The 20,476-nt window shown below is 38.3% G+C and overlaps 1 protein-coding gene across 4 annotated transcripts in view; it reads left to right on the forward strand.

Moving 5' to 3' along the window:
- LOC140144293 (uncharacterized) overlaps positions 1-20,476 on the forward strand; it is a 41,895-nt gene that overhangs the window by 10,904 nt on the left and 10,515 nt on the right. The window contains exons 5-14 of one of the 4 annotated variants that reach the window (XM_072166115.1): positions 2,098-2,271; positions 5,884-5,983; positions 6,419-6,552; positions 8,347-8,434; positions 9,821-10,132; positions 12,599-12,730; positions 15,588-15,632; positions 17,164-17,364; positions 18,058-18,605; positions 18,825-19,162. In XM_072166115.1, coding sequence (XP_072022216.1) covers positions 2,098-2,271; positions 5,884-5,983; positions 6,419-6,552; positions 8,347-8,434; positions 9,821-10,132; positions 12,599-12,730; positions 15,588-15,632; positions 17,164-17,364; positions 18,058-18,605; positions 18,825-19,162 — 2,072 coding nt within the window. Of the gene's footprint in view, positions 1-2,097; positions 2,272-5,883; positions 5,984-6,418; positions 6,553-8,346; positions 8,435-9,820; positions 10,133-12,598; positions 12,731-15,587; positions 15,633-17,163; positions 17,365-18,057; positions 19,163-20,476 lie in introns of all 4 variants that reach the window. The other 3 variants (XM_072166113.1, XM_072166114.1, XM_072166116.1) reach the window with 3 other exon arrangements.

A 20,476-nucleotide genomic window follows, 5' to 3' on the forward strand; every position in this document is an offset into this window, starting at 1 on the left:
TGGCCTGGCGAGCCAACTTGCTGCTCCTTGGTAATGAAAAGTTTGGGTAAAACCGTATATAATGCAGTGGTGTATGGGTATGAAGAGGAAGGTGATTTTAGCTCTGAGTATTTTTGAGATAACTGGAGGCAGGGTCACATTACTTTTAGGTTTTGTAGTAGGCCTCCAACGCAGCAACTTAGGCACCTAATTGGGAGCCTTGGAAATTGCTGGCTTCAAATTGGGCTACTTTTGCAATTGTCACTTGAGGCATGGCAGCGATATTGATATATTTTCCTTTTATTTAGCATGTTTTGCTGAATTTCAAGGTTTGTTGAGATTCGGTAGTTCCGAATAGCAATAACAATATGTTTTGTGACCATTTATTGAAGCTTATTATAAGTTAAGTGCTTTTCCACCCAATTGGATGAATTACGGTATGGTCTGTAATAAACGCCCCTGGGCGTTGCATTTTTCCACAAGGGGGGTGTTTATTAGAAGTGATTTTTCAGTGAAAAATCAGGACCGATTTCCCGAATTAGGGATTTATGACAACAATACTACTACTTTACTAATGGTGGTGCCCACAGAATCGTGTGGAAAATGACATTTTCGTGCTAAATAGAACAAAATTACATCGGTAAGTGCATGCAATTAGTGAAATTCTACCATAATTAGTTAATGAAATGGATAGAAGTTCGAGTCATAATAGGTTTTGTCCATGCAATTTAGCGATTGTCACTGACATGACGGATGCAAGTTTAAGCTTACTCACATGATATAGCTTGGAAATGTTTGCATACTTGTCAACTTTTTATTGAGAAATTGGAGGCGGTGTTTATTTAAGGGGGAGCGTTAGAGGGGAGCGTTTATTATAGACAATACAGCATGCCCAAATTTGGATAAAAGTGCACAAATTTCCCGTATTGTGCGCTTAAAATTCAAAAACTAAAAATTGGGCTACTTGGCAGTCAGTTGCTGTGACTTGACGGCCTGTTCCACAGCGCAGTGGCGGTCAAAAGTTAGGTAGGTAGGCCTATATTGCTCCATTACCCAGAATCAAGACTGGACAGTCTAAGGAGGATTTATTACATAGTTTCGCTTGTTCAAAACAGTTGCCGGGTGTATAGACATTCCCTGGGAGACATACAAGTAATTACATACAATTACATGTCTAATTCTAAAAGATCTTTTGATTTTTGAGATATAGGGAATATATTTGTAAATATGTACCTCTTGTACATGAGCACATCCTGTGTAAAAAAAACCCACCCTCACGGGTCACCTGTAATCATCATTGCCATTTTGATTGAATCAGTAAAGGCAGATTGGTTTTGTTTCAAGTGCACATTTTATAAATTAAAGCAAAAAAAAATTATTTGCCTGAGCTTTACTTAATCTTCATGTATCCTTTGTGGTCCCGCATTTGATATTTAACTGAATGATGTCCTACTAGAACACAGAAGATAGCATCTCTCTTTATAATTAATTTACTTGGCTGTGTGACATTTCCGAGAGAATAAAATTATTGCATGTTAAATTTGCCGGCAGATCCGCCATGAACTGTTGTGGTGTGTGTGTGGTTGTGAATTCAACGACATGTACATGTAATCATGAACATGCGCTGATTCAAATTTTTTCTCCCCTTTATTATAGTGCTAGTTTGCCTGAGCTTCACTTCTTTATCAGAATAAATTATAATTGAAAGGACAAGGTCTTGTTGGCAAACTATTGCATGACACACCTCTTTGTTTGAAAAACATAATGAGCAATAATGGCCCTGAAAAGAGCCATTCACTGAAGACTGCCCCTTGTCAACAGATAAAAGTACATATTGTAGTGGTGACTCTGAAAAGAGCTGTTCACTGAAGACTGCACCTTGTCAACAGGGAAGGGGCGAGTAGGCAAGGGGTAGCCTTCATGTCTAATTCTGAGGTACTTTGTCCTGAAGAAGTCAAGAGCTACTCCTGATCAAAGCTTGTCAGTTCCAAACTTGTCCAGCACTGAATCCGCTGAAAAGCCTTTCCCACAATTCATGTAATATTTTTTGTGCCGTTTAAAAAAGTTGTGACCATCTAATTTACACCTTAATTCATTATTTTTGTGTTTCAATTGCAGGGATATGGTATTGGGGATGAGGTTCTAGCACGTTGGAATGATTGTCGCTACTATCCTGCCAAAATCTTAAGCATAAAGAAAAATGGGGCGTTTCGAGTGCTTTTTTATGATGGCATCGAAAAAAGTGTACAACCATTTAATGTGAGAGAGATGTCTGCAGACCTGAAAGCACAGGTGAGGTCTACATGTATGTGGGGCCATCAAGCAATAGGAGTCATTTGATTGGGAGTGACTCAAAATTGATTTTATGATAATGCACCTGACAGAATTGTTCAGCTTGTCCATTGGAATATAAACATGTCTGATTTTAGGCTTTTTGAATTTTAAGAAAAGCATTGGCCGAGTCCTACATGTAAGGCATATTATTGTGTTATTATTGTATTTTGGGAGCAATTGAATGGCTGCTTCATGCATTCTTTGTACAGCACATTGCATACCTACAAATGTAGTGATTTGTAACTTTCATTCTGTTACCTCAACGACCCATTATTCAAAATTGCACACTGTTATTTGTCCAAACGCATCACATGAAATACCTATAAATAATCTTACTATAATTTGCCTTTATAATATGTTGCGTGTATGTATGTGGGTAAAAGGCTCCGTCAGTTTTGATCTGAGCCTCCCCAAAACGGGGAGTGTCGTAAGCTACCTTCGGTCGAAATCAATGGTCAAAGGTCAAAAAACTTGGTCCGATTGGGCTGTAACTCGGTGTGTGGAATCCTTGATGCGAGTGGAATGCGGAGGTCACATTTGGCTGAGATCGGTAAAGAATTAGGCTCAAAATCGGTGAAAATGTGGATCTTTGTTAAAAATCCAAAATCCTCAGTGCCACCCTGTGTGCACTGTCTGTTCATCTATAAATAGCTCTGATGCATTCTGTACAATATGTACAAGTTTGCTCTATACAGTGTTTATATAAACCCTTTAAGTAAGAAAGGGAGTAGTCAGTAAAATAAATACAGGCATACATTAATTACATTAATTAATGTCGTCAAAGGTCATCCAACAGGTCATCCGGGGTCAAAGGTCATATGGGGTCAACGGGGTGAAACAGTATCCTATCAGCTGGGCTTATCGGGCTCAATAAAAGTCCCTATGATTAGGCCTATACCATTTTGTGCTGGTGATTGCATTATAATAACCCTTTAAATGAATAAAGAAATGGTTAGTTAAAGGAGTATTTCGTGATCCTAGCATCCTCTATTTATGTCATTTTTCATTAGATATCCACGAAAAAGCCTATTCCCAAAATTTCAGTTGATTCCGATTTTGCATTTACGAGTTTAATATGCATGATTATGTGTATTACACTGCTCCATAGACAATGCGTTGTAATTTCGTTCTGGTGCACCAGAACGCGAATTCAAATTTCACGATATCTTTGCTAAACGAATTAATCTGCAAGAAATATTTTGTACATAAACATTATGTAGCCAGTGGTTTCCAGTGATATAAAAATCTCAACTTTTTTTGAGAAAAGTGGGGGGATGAGGCTGTGGATCACGAAATGCCCTTTTAAATAAATACATAAATTAATTAATTAATGTCATCAAAGGTCATCAAACAGAGGTTAAAGGTCATGGGTTCATGCTATGCTGCTGTTATACATACGGGCATATTGAGCTTAATAATCATTTACGCATACGGGTATAACTCTTCTTGCATAACAACGCACAGCAAAGCACGATGCAGTATAAGCGCCATAACACATTCTGCGCAAAGTGTTACAAAAAAATGTACGCTTGGTTATGCATACAATATTTCCGCAATACTCTCTGTCACTTACGCTTTGTCTACGCGTATGCACTCCCCATTGAACTTAAAATATTTTCTCTTTAAATCACACTAGTTTGTGCTAATAGAATAGAAATAACGGGTGTAGCAAAAACATTAAATAATAATTAACCTTTTTACTGCCACCGACACATTTGGGGGTAAAATAATAAGGCCAAAAAAAATTTGCTTGTTCTCGTTCGACCGACTGTCTCGGCAGTCCCGACCGTAGAACTTTTTTTTGAAATAAAGTTTTTTTAACAATTTAACCAAAAAAGTCATGAACTTTTTCGCCTGAAAATTGAAGATGTAAAAGAAATGTTGTAAAATACCAATTCCTACATGTTTCCCCCAGTCTAGCCGTACCTGGGTAAGGGTTCCCATATTTCGTATTATCATCCTCAGTGTCTACACAAGTAAAACATTGTTGAACTTAAAAATGCAGTATTTCAAGTCTGTCAGACATGTACATGCAATTCAAGTGGGGTTTAAATTGAATTTGGTTTTGGTGGAAATTCTGTGGTCAGTGAGGGTTTTACATACAAACAAGTACTTCACATTATACTTTTTTATTTACCGACCGACCAAACTTCTGAAAGTGATCTATGGATAAGCAAACGATTATTTATTTGTTTTTGCCTAATGCATTACCCTTTATTCATTAATTGCATGTTTAAAATACAGTGCCCACTATGAGGCTCTTTAATGCATGACATGTACACCAGCGCTTTGAGGGAACAGTGCCGGAACACACTCTGCATTTGAGGCACACAAATGTTGTATTGGCGAAACCCGACTGACCCTAAAAATAAGGTGTGATACGGATTACCTCTAGTCTTCAGGCATGTGATTTTTCCGTGGATTCGCGGAAATCCGCGGATTTGAGACCAAAATCCGACCCCCCTGAGATCAATGTAAATCCGTTGAGACATTGGGGGGGGGGGGGTAGGGCACCCCTCTAAGCTTGTGAATATTGGCAAAGAGCATCTCTCTCTTTTTTAACGAACTTCTTGTTTCGGCCGTGTGCGCCGTGGTTGCCAAGTCGTAATGCAAATACCTGCTGAAAAAACACGCAAAAAATTAAGCCCAATGTGTTTTTCCTGCGAACATGAATGGAAAAACTGCCGATTATTCATGAATTACTATTTTAAAAGTCGCCCAAAGATGGTTTTATAGCTCGCATGGCCAAACCGTACTAACAATTTCTATGATTGGTCCATTGTGACGTCACTTGCCGATATTAACCAATCACTGATAAGCTTGCATTCTATCTAGATCGGCCATCTTTAATTTTCACATGCTGATATTGCGTGAACGACAGGATTTGTTTATCGGTATCGAACCAAAATCAAGATGAAAACGCTTCAGAAAAATGACGCGAACGTCGGCGTAGTTGATAAAGATCTGAAAAACAAGTTCCGCTGGAGCTGGCTGGATCACGAAGTGAAAGTAATACATGTTAAAGATGGTCGCAAATTGAGCTGTACGGTGGAGGAAAATGGTATCAAAAAAATTGGTGTCGCCGGTAAAGCTTATATTGCTCACTGTGTGGGGACATGATATCTTATGGATCCAAGACCAAGGGAAGAATTGCTTTAACGGACCATATTACCAGTGGTATTTTTTCATTCAAATTAAACATTTTGTCTTCATTTATGTGTCTTTTTTTCCTGTAAAATTGCTCTCCTGAGAGGGCCTCAATAGGGTTTTTACAGTGTAGAAGCCCTCTGGCTTCGGGGGCTTCGACCCCGCCGCGGCTTCGCCCCTGGACCCCACCAGGGGCCCTTAAGCGGGCCCCCGCTGGACCCCCGGCCGTGAGGCGTGAGAGCTTCACTCGCTACGCTCGTTCCGCTTCGCAAGTTTCCTCCTTTCTGGGAATTCCCTAATCACATGCCTGAGTCTTGGAGCCCGTATCAGCACAAGAATAATACAGACTCCTGGACCCCTAATAACTGTTAGTATCAGGCTTGTTCAATACTTCATGTTTAACAATCTGGTTTTCTTCAACAGGACTTTTTCAAACAGTTTAAAGCACAAATAAAAGCAAGTGAAGAAAAGAACCGAAAAAGAGAGAAGAGAAAGAGGGAGGAAGCTGAAGCTGCCACGGATGGTAAGAAATTAATCTGAAAGAATGTAACTTGCATCTAATGCACTCCCCTTTGATGTATCTAATGCACTCCCCTCTGTGGGATGATGAAATCCATAGACATTGCCTTAATCTTCCACATTGGGAGTGTGAATTTCAAATCTACTTCATTGGATATGGTGACCAGAGGTGCAAAAACTGAATTTTGATGATTTTCTGAATGAGCAAATATCTGGATATATGTCTTTAATCTCCAACACAGGTAAACCCTATTTGAAATATGCACTCCTTGTGTAGGAGATTAAGGTGACATTTTCCATTGGGGTGTATGGATTTCAGGTGTAATAGCCCATTGCAATGCTCATTTTCTTGGCCCTTATAGAAGGACCTGGCTGGTTACTCATCTGTCAGTGTAGACATGCCTTCAGCAATTCAGCATTGTTTTTCTCCCTTTCACAGAAACTAGCAGCATCTCAAAAGAGCCCCCACAACGATTGATGAAGAGGAGATTTTCCCCACCACCTGTGGCTAAAAGATCCAGACATGATTCAATGGACAGCAGTAAAACTGGCTCATCTATTATAGAAGACAAGGTAGGATTTCTGTCTGTCACACCTTTCACAACTGCTTAACTATGTTGGCTTAGTTGGCTAACTAAGCTGTATTTTATTATTATTATGTAAATTAAATCTAATACTGGAACTAAAATTTGCAACTCACTTTGCTACGTTGCGTCCGAAAACTTCGAACTTCATCAGGCATCTGATTGATGATGTTGTGATGACGTCAGGTACTAGGTGTTGTCATCCTTACTAAAGTTTGCCATTTGAAAAGTGAACTTCGACTAACATGTTGCAAAAATTCTTGCCACCAGCTGCTATCAGTTTTTGTGGCAGTTCCTTATCTATGCCCGTGCAACGGGGCATAGATATTGTATTTGTTGTGTTTAGTCTCCGGGTTCTCCTCCTCCTCCTTCTCAAGACCAGTTCTTTGCTCTCCTCTAGCTCAAGGACTTAAGTAGCCTCGGGCCCATACTTGGTACAATGACATCCTACAAACATCCTAGGGTACCCCCGACCCCAGAGGTCAAAGGTCATGGGCTACAGGGGGCTATATGTGTAAAATTTGAAACATCTCTAGCTCAAGAACTTTAGCGTCCTCAGGGTTCATACTTAGTATAATGATGGCCCATGACCCCTAAAAGTAACTTATGGTAACCACGACCCCAGAGGTCAAAGGTCATAAGCTACAGGGAGCAATATGTGTAAATTTTCAAACAGCTCTAGCTCAAGAACTACAGCGCCCTCAGGGTACAATGGTGGCCCATGACCCTAGATGTATTCTGTGGTAGCCGCAATCCCAGAGGCCAAAGTTCTAAGGCTCAAAAAAGCAAAATAGGTAAGACCTATTAACACAGTGTAACACATTTTGTTAGCTACCTGTGTTTGCAATGACAACGGCCCAAATCGTACATCAAGGAAATTGATCACTTGACAAAAACTCCCTTCAAAGGGAATGTGTAGGCATTTTGATATTGGTGCCTTGGACCACTTCAAAAGGTTGTCATTGTGGGACATGGGGTGTGGTTGGTTAATGGGTGTTGGGAGGGTAAAGGGTTGTCACGGTTTGTAAGGGGGTTGTCACCATTTTTTTAGATTTGGCGCCTAATTGGGAGCATTTTCATTTTAAGTGCTATGAGGATGATACTTATACCAATTAAAGTTTATAACAAGGGCTTTTACATGATGGTCACTAACTTTTGGATTTGACGCCCAATTGGGTGCTTTTTATTTTAATTGCTATGAGGATGATTCTTACAAATGTATATCAATTAAAGCTTTATAACAAGGGCTTACACATTTTAGTCACCAATTTTTGGATTTAGCACCCAATTGGGCGCTTTTGAATTCTATGTGCTAGGAGGATGATACTTATATCAATTAAAGCTTTTAACAAGGGCTTCTACATGATGGTCACCAAATTTTCGTTTGTGAGCAGGGGAAGGGGGCCACGGGCATAGATATTTGTGTTTACTCAAACACAGCTGTGCCATCTAGTTTGTTTTTCTGATTGTGTGGTTAAGTGGTGCTTGAGGTGTAATGACACTAGCTTAACTGCCTTGGCCATAATGACTTCACTGGGATAAGTGCATAAAATTTGCAATGTTTACTTTATTTCGCCTCCAAGAGAATGGTGGCATCTTTCTTCCCCTAGCCAGTCTGTATACCACTGGTGGAAATATTGGCAAATAATGTGAAAAAACATTGTTTGAAATTGTGCAACTTTCATATATGTATTGATTTGAAAGTGCATTGAAATATCAATTGCGATCAACTAGAAGGTGAATCTTTTTTAAAAATATGAAGTGTGGCTCTCTTTTGTCACAGGATGTTAGCTGTGAGAAAGAAGTGGATGTGAGCCATGACAAAGAAGATGATGCCCAGGAAATTCTTACCGATGAAGCAGGACAAGAAAGTAAGCTTTGACAACTGATATTTACATAGCTTGCAGTTTGCTGATAATGAAATGGCACAATGGCATATCCCTAAAGCTATTCCCATTCCTTTTCAAAAATTCAATCTTGTGGGGATGACCGGTTGTATAAGTTTGTGGGTTTCCTGAAGTACACTGTAGATCACTGTCAAATGAAATTAAACCCCAACTGCACCACGTACTACAAAATGCTACAACCAAAAGCCACTGTGCATAAATGCATTGATGTGATGTTTGATTGATTTATTTATTTATTCATTATTTATTCAGGAAATTTCATCAATACAAATGTACTGGCCTCCCTGGAAGAACTGATATATACATGATAATATGAAAACAGTAATAGATATTACAAAATGTTTACAAAACAATTTTTATGGAAGTTGTTGCAAATTATTCATCTACCAAAAGGAATTGAGATAAGTTACTTAGACAAGAATTGCATAGGTCAGTAATCTCAATAGGATCAAATGGCAACATATATATTATGGTGTTTATAGATACAGCATATTATTCTGTTTCCTATTGGGAGACAGGCGAAATCAGAGCAACTTTAATTTTTGGCACTTCACCTATTCAAACTGGAAATTGACACTTGACCTGTTGCAGCACATAACTTCTGAACCATGGGTCATATTGAGAAAAAAATTACATATTTGTGATCCTTGGGCATAGTGAATAATTTGATATTTATTTCAAAATGCCCAAAAATGTCATGGCGGCACCCACCAGATTCTGATCCAGTAGGCCCCGAAGATATAGAAAACGTCAAAAAACATTGTGCAGACGCTAATTTTTAAGTCAAGCAAAATATTCCTATTTCAACACCAGACTATACTGCTGGCTTTACAGGTTAACCCTTTTGAGCAATAAATACCACAAAACAGAAATTTAGTGCTGTTTTACCCCCTAGGCAGGTTTGAAAGATACCCCTAAGCAGGATTTTATTTGAAAGGCACCATCTTTACAGGTTTGTGATAAACCCTTAAATGTGGAATGATGTGAATGCAAAATATCCAGGGAATCCCCAAAAGGAAACATACCAGGGAAACACACTTTATGAATAGCCGGATTCTTAAAATGACCCCTAGACACACCAACTAGACATTTAAAAACAACTCTTTTTCTTGAAAACAGGCATTTTTGACCCCTAAACGGGATTCATGTTTATTCTCTGAAAAGGACCTTTAATTTATGTTTTTCTGGTCATGCTTATGTACAATGTGAAAGTTGAGTGGCCCCTTGGATTCTTGTCGTGACCATTGGGATGTCTAGATTCAATCCATGTCTCCTTGCATTGCTTATACATTGTTATGCTCCTCACTCACTCACTCCATTTACTGTATCAACACAATGATCTCCACACAGGTAACAGTGAATATGAGATCCACAAAGTGGTCCTCAAGCGAGGCATCGGCTATTACATTAACAATTTCATCTACATCAAAAACCGGGAGAGCAGTATAGGTTTAATTCTCCGATGTCAGAATAGAAACCATTGTCATGCCAGGGCGATCATAAAAAAGAATGGCAAAGCGGTCATCAAGCAGGGACACATGCATGAGCCACCATTGGCTAAGAATATTGAATTTTGTAGCACAGATCCAGATGATGATACATCTGCCATGTTAAATAAGCCTTCACATTCCCAGGACCTGAGAAACATAAGCACTGATAGTGGTGAGTAGCTAAGACCTTATGGTACTTGTATCATAAGTCATTTGTCCGTCCGTCCATCAGTGTGTATGTTTTGTCCTTCAACAATTATGTAAGGCTTTTGGTTAAAATTTGATCTCATATGAACAGTTCAAATCATATTGCAACAAAACTTTGGGTCATAACTGCACTATGGGAACCCTTAGAACCCTTATCTATTGGTGGTGTTCAAGATCATATACTGAAGTCAAAGGTCATCAGAGGTCAACTTGTAAAATTGGCTGAAAATGAAAAAAAAAGTGTTTACAAAAATGAAATCAAAATTTCGCATGAATATTTACTATGCTTGGTGTTCATTACCCCTATTTTGGGACAACATCTGGGACCGCCATCCCTATTTTTATTCATAACAATTTTATCTACATCATCCTGTCTTCCAGTATGAGCAAATGGAGAAATTAGTTATGCAAATAAAGTAAACATGTTATATAAGTTACAGACTGTAGGGGAAACTGAACATTTTAAGATGAATTTAGATTGCAAAATTTAAGGAAGTGTTGTTAGCATTGTCATTTCAGAGGGTAGACAGTTCACTGAGAATGTCTCAACCAAAAACCCTAAAAAACTTTTTGGGTTATTCAATTTTTTTCCTCTTTGCGATACAAAAAGGTGCAATGCAATATTGCCAACCATATCCTGTCATTTAAGAACAAATGAATTGGATATAACAAGGTGAGGTACAATTCTGGTTTACCCTGTGCACCATGTATTCCTAAACTGGCCTCAAAATGAATTTTTCACAAGGTCATATCTTAAAATCCTCTCCATAAAAATTAACAAATATTGTACACAGGATTACTTCAATACTCTACTCTAAACACTGGTCAGTAACCAAACAGTTGTCTAACTGACACAACAGCAAAATGCACTGACATGGAACACTTTCCTGGACCACATTCACAGCCCAACAGATTTCTTTTGCTAGGTTCCAATTATTCGCCTGTACATGAACAAAAAATACACACAGGATTACTTCAATACTCTACTCTAAACACATGTCAGTAACCAAGCAGTTGTCCAACTGACACAACAGTAAAATACACTGACACGGAACAGCTTCCGGGACCACATTCACAGGCGAATAATTGGAACAATTGTGGTTTTACTCTGTTTTAGGGTTAGGGTTCTACTTGTGCGCAGGGTATACCAGAATTGTTCTCATGATGACATTTTGTAAGCGTGATTTCACTGCTGCACATCTTTGATTTCCTGGTGTATCAATTTTAGCATCACATTTTGCGCCACCGTTTTTCTGCCTTGTGATACATTTTTGAAAATATATTGCACAAAATTTTGCACAATATTTGCCTTTTCAGTTGGCATTAAATGACTGGGAATTTATGGAAGGCATCATTATTGTTCCTTCCTACAGTCAGTTCATTTCCCCAATGGAACGCTTTGCAGTGCTCGCACATGCTGCTATTTTGTATTCGGCCCCATGATGTTGAATTGTTTTATGAGTCATTCTAGTGAAAATGTTTTAGCATATATAATGAACAGGAACAGTAACCTTTCTATCGCCAAAATGTTAGTGCAACAAAATTATGTAATAGTCCATAGAGGTGGAACTGTGCCCAAAACCCAAATCCACTATAGAAATGGTTTGTGGGTGCTTGGAGCATGTTTTCAAGCTGGAAACAGAGCAGTACCAATCAGGGGCAAGGGTGCATTATGTGAGTAAGCTTACAACTTACATCAACCATGTCAGTGAGATCGCTAAATTGCATGGACAAAACCTATTATGACTCAAACTTCCATCCAGTTCATTGTCTAATTATGGTAGAATTTCACTCAGTCATGTCAGTGAGATTGCTAAATTGCATGAACAAAACCTATTATGACTCAAATTTCCATGCAGTTCATTGCCTAATTATGGTAGAATTTCACTAATTTCACCAGATTTTTGTTTGATGACGCATTTACGGATGTAATTTTGTTTATTTACCCTAAAAATACCATTTTCCATACGTTTCCGTGGGCACCACCATCTTGAATTTGAACCTGGATGTGAGTGATCCCCGGGGAGTGATCCTTCCGAAGTTTGCTGCCAATTTCGAAGCTTTCTTCACTGAAAATTCACTTGTAATAAATGCCCCCCTTTTGGAAAAATGCAATGCCCAGGGTTTATTACAAACAATATGGTTTACAAGTAAATGGTGTTTATTTCAGTTTTGTGAATGTAATAGGCTATTGCAGTTGATATCCATACACCCCCTATGGAAGACATGACCTTAATCACCAACACAGGGAGTGTGAATTTCAAATGAGGTTACCTGATTTGGTGACTCCATTTGAAATCTATACCACCTGTGTGGGAGATATAGGTGTATGGATTCCCATTCATGTGAACAAAATCTTGTAAAGTAACATTGGTACCTTCTTTATTTTGAATCATGGTGATTTCCCCACTCTTGTCAATGCTAAAAACAGTGGAAAGTTCTCCAGATGCCAATCCTTTATCATCACCAACAACAGAGGGCAGTGTGACACCAGTGATTCAGATGCTAACAGCAGAAGAGGTGGAGAAGATAAAGGAACGCAAGAAGCATATTAGAGAGCCATGTAAGTTGATCCAAAGAGAGTATGAACAAATTACCATAACAGCTGATCAGTTTGTCTGCAATCCACTGTGCAGTGAGTTGATTTGAATAGTGGGCTATTTCATATGAAATTTGCTGTAAACCTTTGACGAGCGTGTACTACTGTTATGTTACAAAGTCGGAGCTAACAACGCGTATGGTGCAAAGTTCATTCATAATTTGCCATTTCCGCTAGGCAACAGCAGATCGCCACAGCAGCCAATCAGAAACAAGTGTGTTTCAACACAGTAAATATGCGATGTATGCTTAAAATGTGCTCTCATCAAAAGTTTACAGGAAAAGGTTATAGTATGCAATTCTATGTCCAAATTGCCATTCTATTCTCAGGTTATTGGGAGCCCATAAAACCTGGTGATTGCAAATCTCAATTTTGCAAAGGCTAGCCTTTTTAAAGACAAACAAATTATGTGGAAATGACTTTTTGATGTATGGTATACAAAAAAAGAGGCCTGTGTTTTAAATACATGACTCCAAAAAATAAATTAAAAGATCATACTTATTTATTAGCATTTTTTAAACAATATTAACATTGTTAGTAAAACCAGGTGAGTGTCATTTCATTGAGTAATGTTAAGGCAACACTTGCGCTACTAGGTACTGAAGTCACATGACACTGAAAAACACCTTGGTCAACTCCATAAAAACTGAAAAGAAAGAATGCAAATCAGGATTGTCAGTGTCTCATTCTTACATTTTTGTGAGTAGTGTAATTTTTAGCTGGGAAAATTTTGCTTTTCAGGAAGGTGAGTTATTTATTTGAATAGACATTTTCACACTGAATAATTTTAATAAAACCAGAAGCAAGAAATAATTTCCCCTATCGCGCACGCATATTTGACAGTCAATTATGGATGAGAGAGGTACTTTTGCCAAGGATGCTCAATGTGAAATCAAGCGTGTGGTGGTATGTCTTGTATAAGAGACAGACCTGTGGAAGAGGTGATGCATAGTTGCATACACAAAACAATCTGTAAAAAAGAAATTAACTGACAAAAAATTATGAACATTTTATCATTTCTTTCCATTAGTATCTTATTGTGAAAAACCAAGTGGCTGAGGAGTTATCTCAATATGCTAGGAAAATATTTAAACTGATGATCCCATGTTCACATTGGCTAAATAAGCTGTATTTTTGCACAAAAGGGTACCGGAATTAATGACGTTTTGGGTACAATTTGACCCCCTAGCTTACTGGATAAATAGCGCGATTTCCGATCTTGATATGAAATGGTGGATTGCATGCATGCACCTCATGTTTTCAAGAGACCTACATGTAGCGATGGTTTGATCCTTGTGGTGTACACAATTTCTATTTATAGACATCACACATTGCAAGTCATGTTACTCTTGCATTCAAGCTTAACAATTGTCCATTTACAGTTTATACACAGCTTTAATTGGCACATTTGTAGTTAATTTGGGGCTGCTTTGTTTGGGATACACTGTTTGAGCAGATCACCTTCATTAATAATAAAGGTTTTGTGTTTGCTGCTTGTCCATCATTCTGTCCATCCGAGCTTTTGAGTGTGATTTTTCGGAACTGGTAAGGTGTATCCTGATGTGATTTGGTGGAAGGGTTGCAATTAGCAGTCTCCAAATTCTATTAGGTTTTCATCGCAAAATATGTTAATTTGGTAGCTAATTTGCATAAATGCAGACCTGCCAACTGTTCTGCGTTATTTTATTTTATTTCATTCTCATTTAACCAGGGTTGACCATTCAATGCACTAGCATTGTTCTACTAAGGTGTGGGGCTGTCCCCTTTTCGCGGTACAGTCCCCATTCCGAAGTTAAAACCCCGAAAATGCGTGACATCCCGCATTTCCGCCCATTAATAAAGATTGCACATAAAATGAAAATTAAAAAATAATAATCTTGTCCGACATCGTTTGGTGTTTTGTGGTGGGGCTATTATGTAAAATCATCAGTCACTAGCATTGTGTTAAATTCACATTGCTCATGTACGATATTGGATATTTATTATGTGCAGACATTGCCATTACAATGAGGCTATATGCGCCTCATCGCTTGTGTGTCTTTTTCGCATTGGCAATTGGCATTCGCCGTATACATTTTCATATGTTCTGCGTAGTTTGCAGTGTTTCAAAGTGTTGACCTGGAATTTCGTCAGAATGGCAAACAAACCAGCCAGTAAGAGAGGTTGTAGTTATACAGCAATTTCTGTGCATGACGAGATTGAGGAATGGGGACAAATACATATTCTGTGCATTATGTAGGCAAGACTTCACCATTGCCAGTGGTGTCCTTCTTTCTGACTTTCAGGTGTTGGCAGGCCTGTAAATGTCCCTGAGTGCAATTTCTCGGAACTGATAAGGCATAGTGATGCGACTTGGTGCAGAGGTGGCAATTGACAATCTTCAAATTCTACTAGGTTTTTGTTGCAAAATATGCTAATTTGGTAGCTCATTTGCATAAATTTATTTTTTTTTTTCCATTTTTTCTTCTTTTTTGTTGTTGAATTGGATCCCCCCGCCCCCAAACTCCCAAGCAAATTTGTCCTCGTTTAAAATGATGCATGTTAAGATGGAGGAGGCATTGCAGTCTACGCTTTGTGTCGAGAATCGTGTAACCCGAAAAACCACAACATTCTAGTTGTATTTTGCTTAAATGTTGAAAATGTCCGGACTTTTTTAATTCAGTGGTTTTGTTTATGTACTCATACATTGACATGCCTATCTTGCATGCCCAAGCAGCTTGCCATCCCATCCAATTACTTGATTACCCAATCCCATGCTACTGACAGGCACTGTTGCTTTCATTTTTTGTGTTGTTGTTTTTATTTGTTTTGCATTCTGCAGTGATCATAGACAGTGCACTAGGTGTATTGAGTGCCCCTAAAAAGTGTAAGTTTTTAGTTTGTGTAGCTTTGATTTTCGTTGTACTTATTGTCTTTGTAGTTTTAGTCTTAGTTTGTTGATTTCTCTTTTTGAGTTTGTCATTTTATCCACTGGCTTTAACCATAAGGGAATATTGCAACCATATATTCCTTTGGTTTGTTTGTTAATGGGGGGTGGGGGTATTTATGTATGTGTGTTCCCGTTTATATCCCCAGATATATTGTTGCACATTTATGTATCCTATAGTGATGAAACTTAGTAGAAGTTAACTTCAATATGTACCTGTATCACATAATTTGTAGGTCATTTTAATGTCATCTGAGGTCAAATTAGTAAATATTATTGGATTTTCACCAAAATTTGTACATTTATCCTATAGTGATGAAACTTGATGCAAGTTAACTTCAATAAGTATCACACACATTGACGGTCATTTAGTCAAATTATTCATTTATCCTACAGTCAAGTGATGAAATACACTTGGGGTAGGTTGACTTCATTATGCATCACACATTTAGTTCAAGGTCATCTGAGGTCAAATTAATATTATGGTCAGATTTTTACACAAGTTTGATTTGTTATAACAATTTGATCCAGTGTGATTTGGTGAGAGTATTATCAATATGTTTGACAAAATTTGTTTTTAATTTGAAGGTCACCAGGGGTCATCTGAGTATGGGTAGTTTTCTGATGAATATTTATGGTAGTCATTTCTACACAGCACCCTTGCTTTTACTGATCTTAAGCGTCCTGATCCAAGGATTTCTCAATTCAAGGACCATTTTTGTAAATAAATGTGGAGCACATCTTTCTTGGTGATCAAATAATACTACATGGTTACATGGGAAATAGAGCAAACTATTTTCCCCATGATACTGGCTATATCACCCTGATCCTGCAGGGTGAGAGGTGATAGACTCATAGACAATACAGAGGGCAAGATTGCCTTATTTCCCCGATATAAACCATGTAGTATTTGTTTTATTATACTTCACTCTGACTCTGAGGAATAGGTTGGAGGGAGATAGAATACAACTATTGACTGGCAATGAGGGCATGTTTAAAATGACGGGCCCCAGGTGATCTTGATGACCCGAGCCTTGCATAGCATGGTTTGGAGATCACTACCACATACATGTATGTCAATTTACAGGAAATTACAGAGATTTACTTACTGCTCCACAAATCAATTAATGAGCATAATACAATTCTAATTTTGACACTATTATCCATACCTTTTAAAAAACAACTTTTAAGAAAAAGAAAAGTTAAGTAACTACTTCCGAGTTAGCGCTTTCTTCCATGGTAGGGGTGTGTTGACTTGTTGTTGTCTGCAGGCATTAGTGTGTTAAGCAGACTTGCTAACCTTTACTGTCTTGAGTGGATACAGAGATCAGGCATTAAAAAAAAACATCATTTGTTGATGTGGGTAAGGAAATAGTGGAGGTCTAGATCTGCAACAACAGGTCTCTTCATGTTCTTTCTCCTGTGATAATAATGTTAACATTTGTTCTAATCTTACTCTTGTTGTATAAAGTTGCTGCCCCAAAAGAGCTAATCATTGACTTGGATCATAACAAGTACAAGTGTGAGGTGCCAGAGTGTGGCAAGTCATTCCGTAAGGCCACCTTACTGGAGTATCACAAGAAGTATTATCACATCAAACAAGCGACATCTAGTGTGACAACAACAGCAGCAAGTAAAGTACTCAGCAGAAGCAGAAAGAGGGTTTCTACATGTAAGTAACAAGACTGTCACATCAGGGTGAAAAATGGTGTAAAGGTTGTGTTGAAAATTTTGAAATTTTGACTTGTATATAATTTCAGTGCTTAAAAGAATTTCTTCATTGTCATTTGTACACATTTAGAGAAATAAATGTTTGGGTCATGATAGCATGGACATTGTTTTCTTTAATTTTTGATACAGAAAATTCAGAGAACAAATTAAAGGCCCCTTTCAGAGATATGTCCTACAAAATTGTTTACCTAACCTATCCATGAATTGATCTTTAACTTGTGCTTTTCATGAAATAGGTCAAGTAATTTTTCTTGATGTGTCCATTGGCCTATCATAATGCCATCTGCTAGCGTATGTATTAACACAGTTCCCTTGCTGTCATTGTTCTTGGGGACAGAGAATTACCAAGATCTAATACTTGACACAAAACAAAGTTTGCAACTTCTCATTTAAGGATTCAGTTACTACAATACTTAACATTGTAAACTTGCAAATGTGGGGGTTGCAAATCATAAACTTGCAAATCATGATTCGCCAGTGACTAGGATTGTGATCCGTTCAAACGGACAAACAAATAACCATTAATTTACACCCCTACCAGTGACAGGTCTTTCATGTCACATCATTGGCACCATTATGTAATTTAACGTGAAGGATTTCTGTTGTAACAAAGCATGCAATATTACTTTTGCAGCCCCGACCACATCCAGCAGCAGACGAAGCAGTGAAGAAACTGGAACCCCAGCCAAAGTGACGCGCAGCCAGCGTTCCTCGGCCCCCAGTGAGTTGGCAATCATATCGCCAACACGTGAACCTATGTCGCCTCCCATCAATTCACCTGCAGAGAGGAAGAAATCACTAGATGGAAAGGACAGAAAGAGAGAAAGGAGTGGTGATAAAATACCAGAAGTCAGAGTAGCAAAAAATCCAGAAACAAGGAGTCCTGTGGAGACTAAAGCTGGTAAAATACCAGAGACCAGAATACCCAAGTCGCCCGAGACCAGATTAGTCAGATCTTCTAATGGGAAATTTGTGAAGACCACACCAGAGTGTAGAGGGTCAAGGTCATTGTCAGCAGAGAGCAGGTCATCTCCGACAGCAGAGGGTAGAGTAAGAAGAGTATCTGCACCAGATAGAACAAGGCAGTTGTCTGGGTCGGGTGTGGTCAAACCACCTGAGACTGTTCCTGAGCATGCTGATAATGAGAAGCCTACAGAAACTGTTGAAACAACAGGTCCAAAGGTAGGGGATATGGAAGGTAATATAACTATCACCAAAGCTGATGAGGTGGTGGGCAGTAATAACAATGACACCAATAAAGACATCGGTAAAGACGCAAGTAAAGACAACATTAAAGACGCAAGTAAAGACAACATTAAAGACGCAAGTAAAGACACTAATAACAAAGATATTAACAATCTTGATGAAGCTAAATCAATTGATGATGTCGTCATTAAACAGGAACCTGATGATGTCAAGTTGCCTCAAGAATCACCCAAAATTTTGGAAACGGCGACGCCTGTGCACAGTTCAAAGCAAGAGATCAAATCCAAGATGGCATTGCCGGCATCTACTGAAGGCAGAAAAGAACACACTGAAGTAAAGGTGGAGAAGGAGAGAGAAGGGAAGAGCAGGAGTGAGCGAGCCAAAGTGAAGCATAAGAAAAAACACAAACATAAGCATGACAAAGGCAAAGATGAAAGGTCCAGGGATCGACACAAAGGAGACCGTCGTAGGGAAGTCTTCGGAAAAGACCAAACTATCAGATGTGGAAGGAGCAGAACGGTCATCTCTGGCAGGTCAGTAATCTATATACCAGGGCTGGGATTTTTCCGGATTTATTCGGTTTTCCTGATTTTTTATGTGCCCCGGATTTTAAAAAACCTATTTTTTTTTTATTTTAAGGGAGTCTCTTGTCTCCCCAAAAAAGGAGACATAGGAAAGGAAAGGAAAAGAAAGGTGGAATGGAGATGAGAGCATGGTGAAAATAGAAGGGAATGTGCTTCCATACCTCTAGATGCTGTATCTTGTGAATGGATACATAGGACTTCAGGATAGATGGGTCATGGTCAGAAACTCTGGCTACTTTTGGTGGTGTTCAAGGGCATTAGTGGTCACCAAATTTATAAATTAAAATTTGTCTCGTATGAACAGTTCAAATCCTATTGCAACAATTATTATGTTTTGATGGATCCAAGTGTGTGAAAATATTGATTCCCAAACGTAATAATGATAAAATTGGATGCTTTAAGCCCAATAATATTGGTCTCGCTATAAGTTTTAGAATATTGGACTCAAGTACATCTCATCCAATATTTTAAAACTCACTTTCATATCAAACTTGGGTCATAGATGCACTATGGGAACCCTCCTCTATTGGTGGTATTCAAGGTCATATACTGAGGTCAATTTGTAAAATACCATTATTAAAGAATTGGTTAAAATTTGGTCTCATATGAACAGTTCAAATCCTAATGTAACCATTATGTTTTGATAAGTCCAAGTGTGTGAAAATATTGGATCCAAAACATAATAATGATAAAATTGGATGTTTTATGCCAATACCGTAGAATTCCGTCTAGAAGCATATATGCCTCTAAATGAGGGGTTCTTTTAACGAAAGATATGAAAGGCCAATACCCTTCTCAAAAATATTGCAATAGATTGGTCTTACAAATATACATGTTTGTACAGCCGCCTTTATCAGTAATATAGTTGTTCAAACTCCAAATAACGTTTTTGTTGAGAGTGTCTGCCTCTTGTCTCTTGTGTCAAAAAACCTCGTTTAGAGGCATATATGGTCGAATCCAACCAAAAGTGTCCACGGGCCAAAAATGAAAGTTCGAAATAAAAATGTCTCCACAATTTTTTCCTTTTGCCCATTGATTGATGACATTGGCCTTATAGGAACCAAAAGTGCCATTACTAATCTTGAAAAATAAATCCAGGACGTGTGATAGTAAATGTGATATGAAAACCCAATGTTACCTACGAATACCACTAGGATGCTTTCACTATCGCAATACTAATCAACCTAAAACAAATGGAATATTCCCATTAACACTTTTTTCGTGTGATGTAGACCACAGGGTGTCAGAAAAATGCTAGCTCAA

Source organism: Amphiura filiformis, unplaced genomic scaffold (genome assembly GCF_039555335.1).
Source record: "Amphiura filiformis unplaced genomic scaffold, Afil_fr2py scaffold_48, whole genome shotgun sequence".
Lineage (NCBI taxonomy): Eukaryota > Metazoa > Echinodermata > Ophiuroidea > Amphilepidida > Amphiuridae > Amphiura > Amphiura filiformis.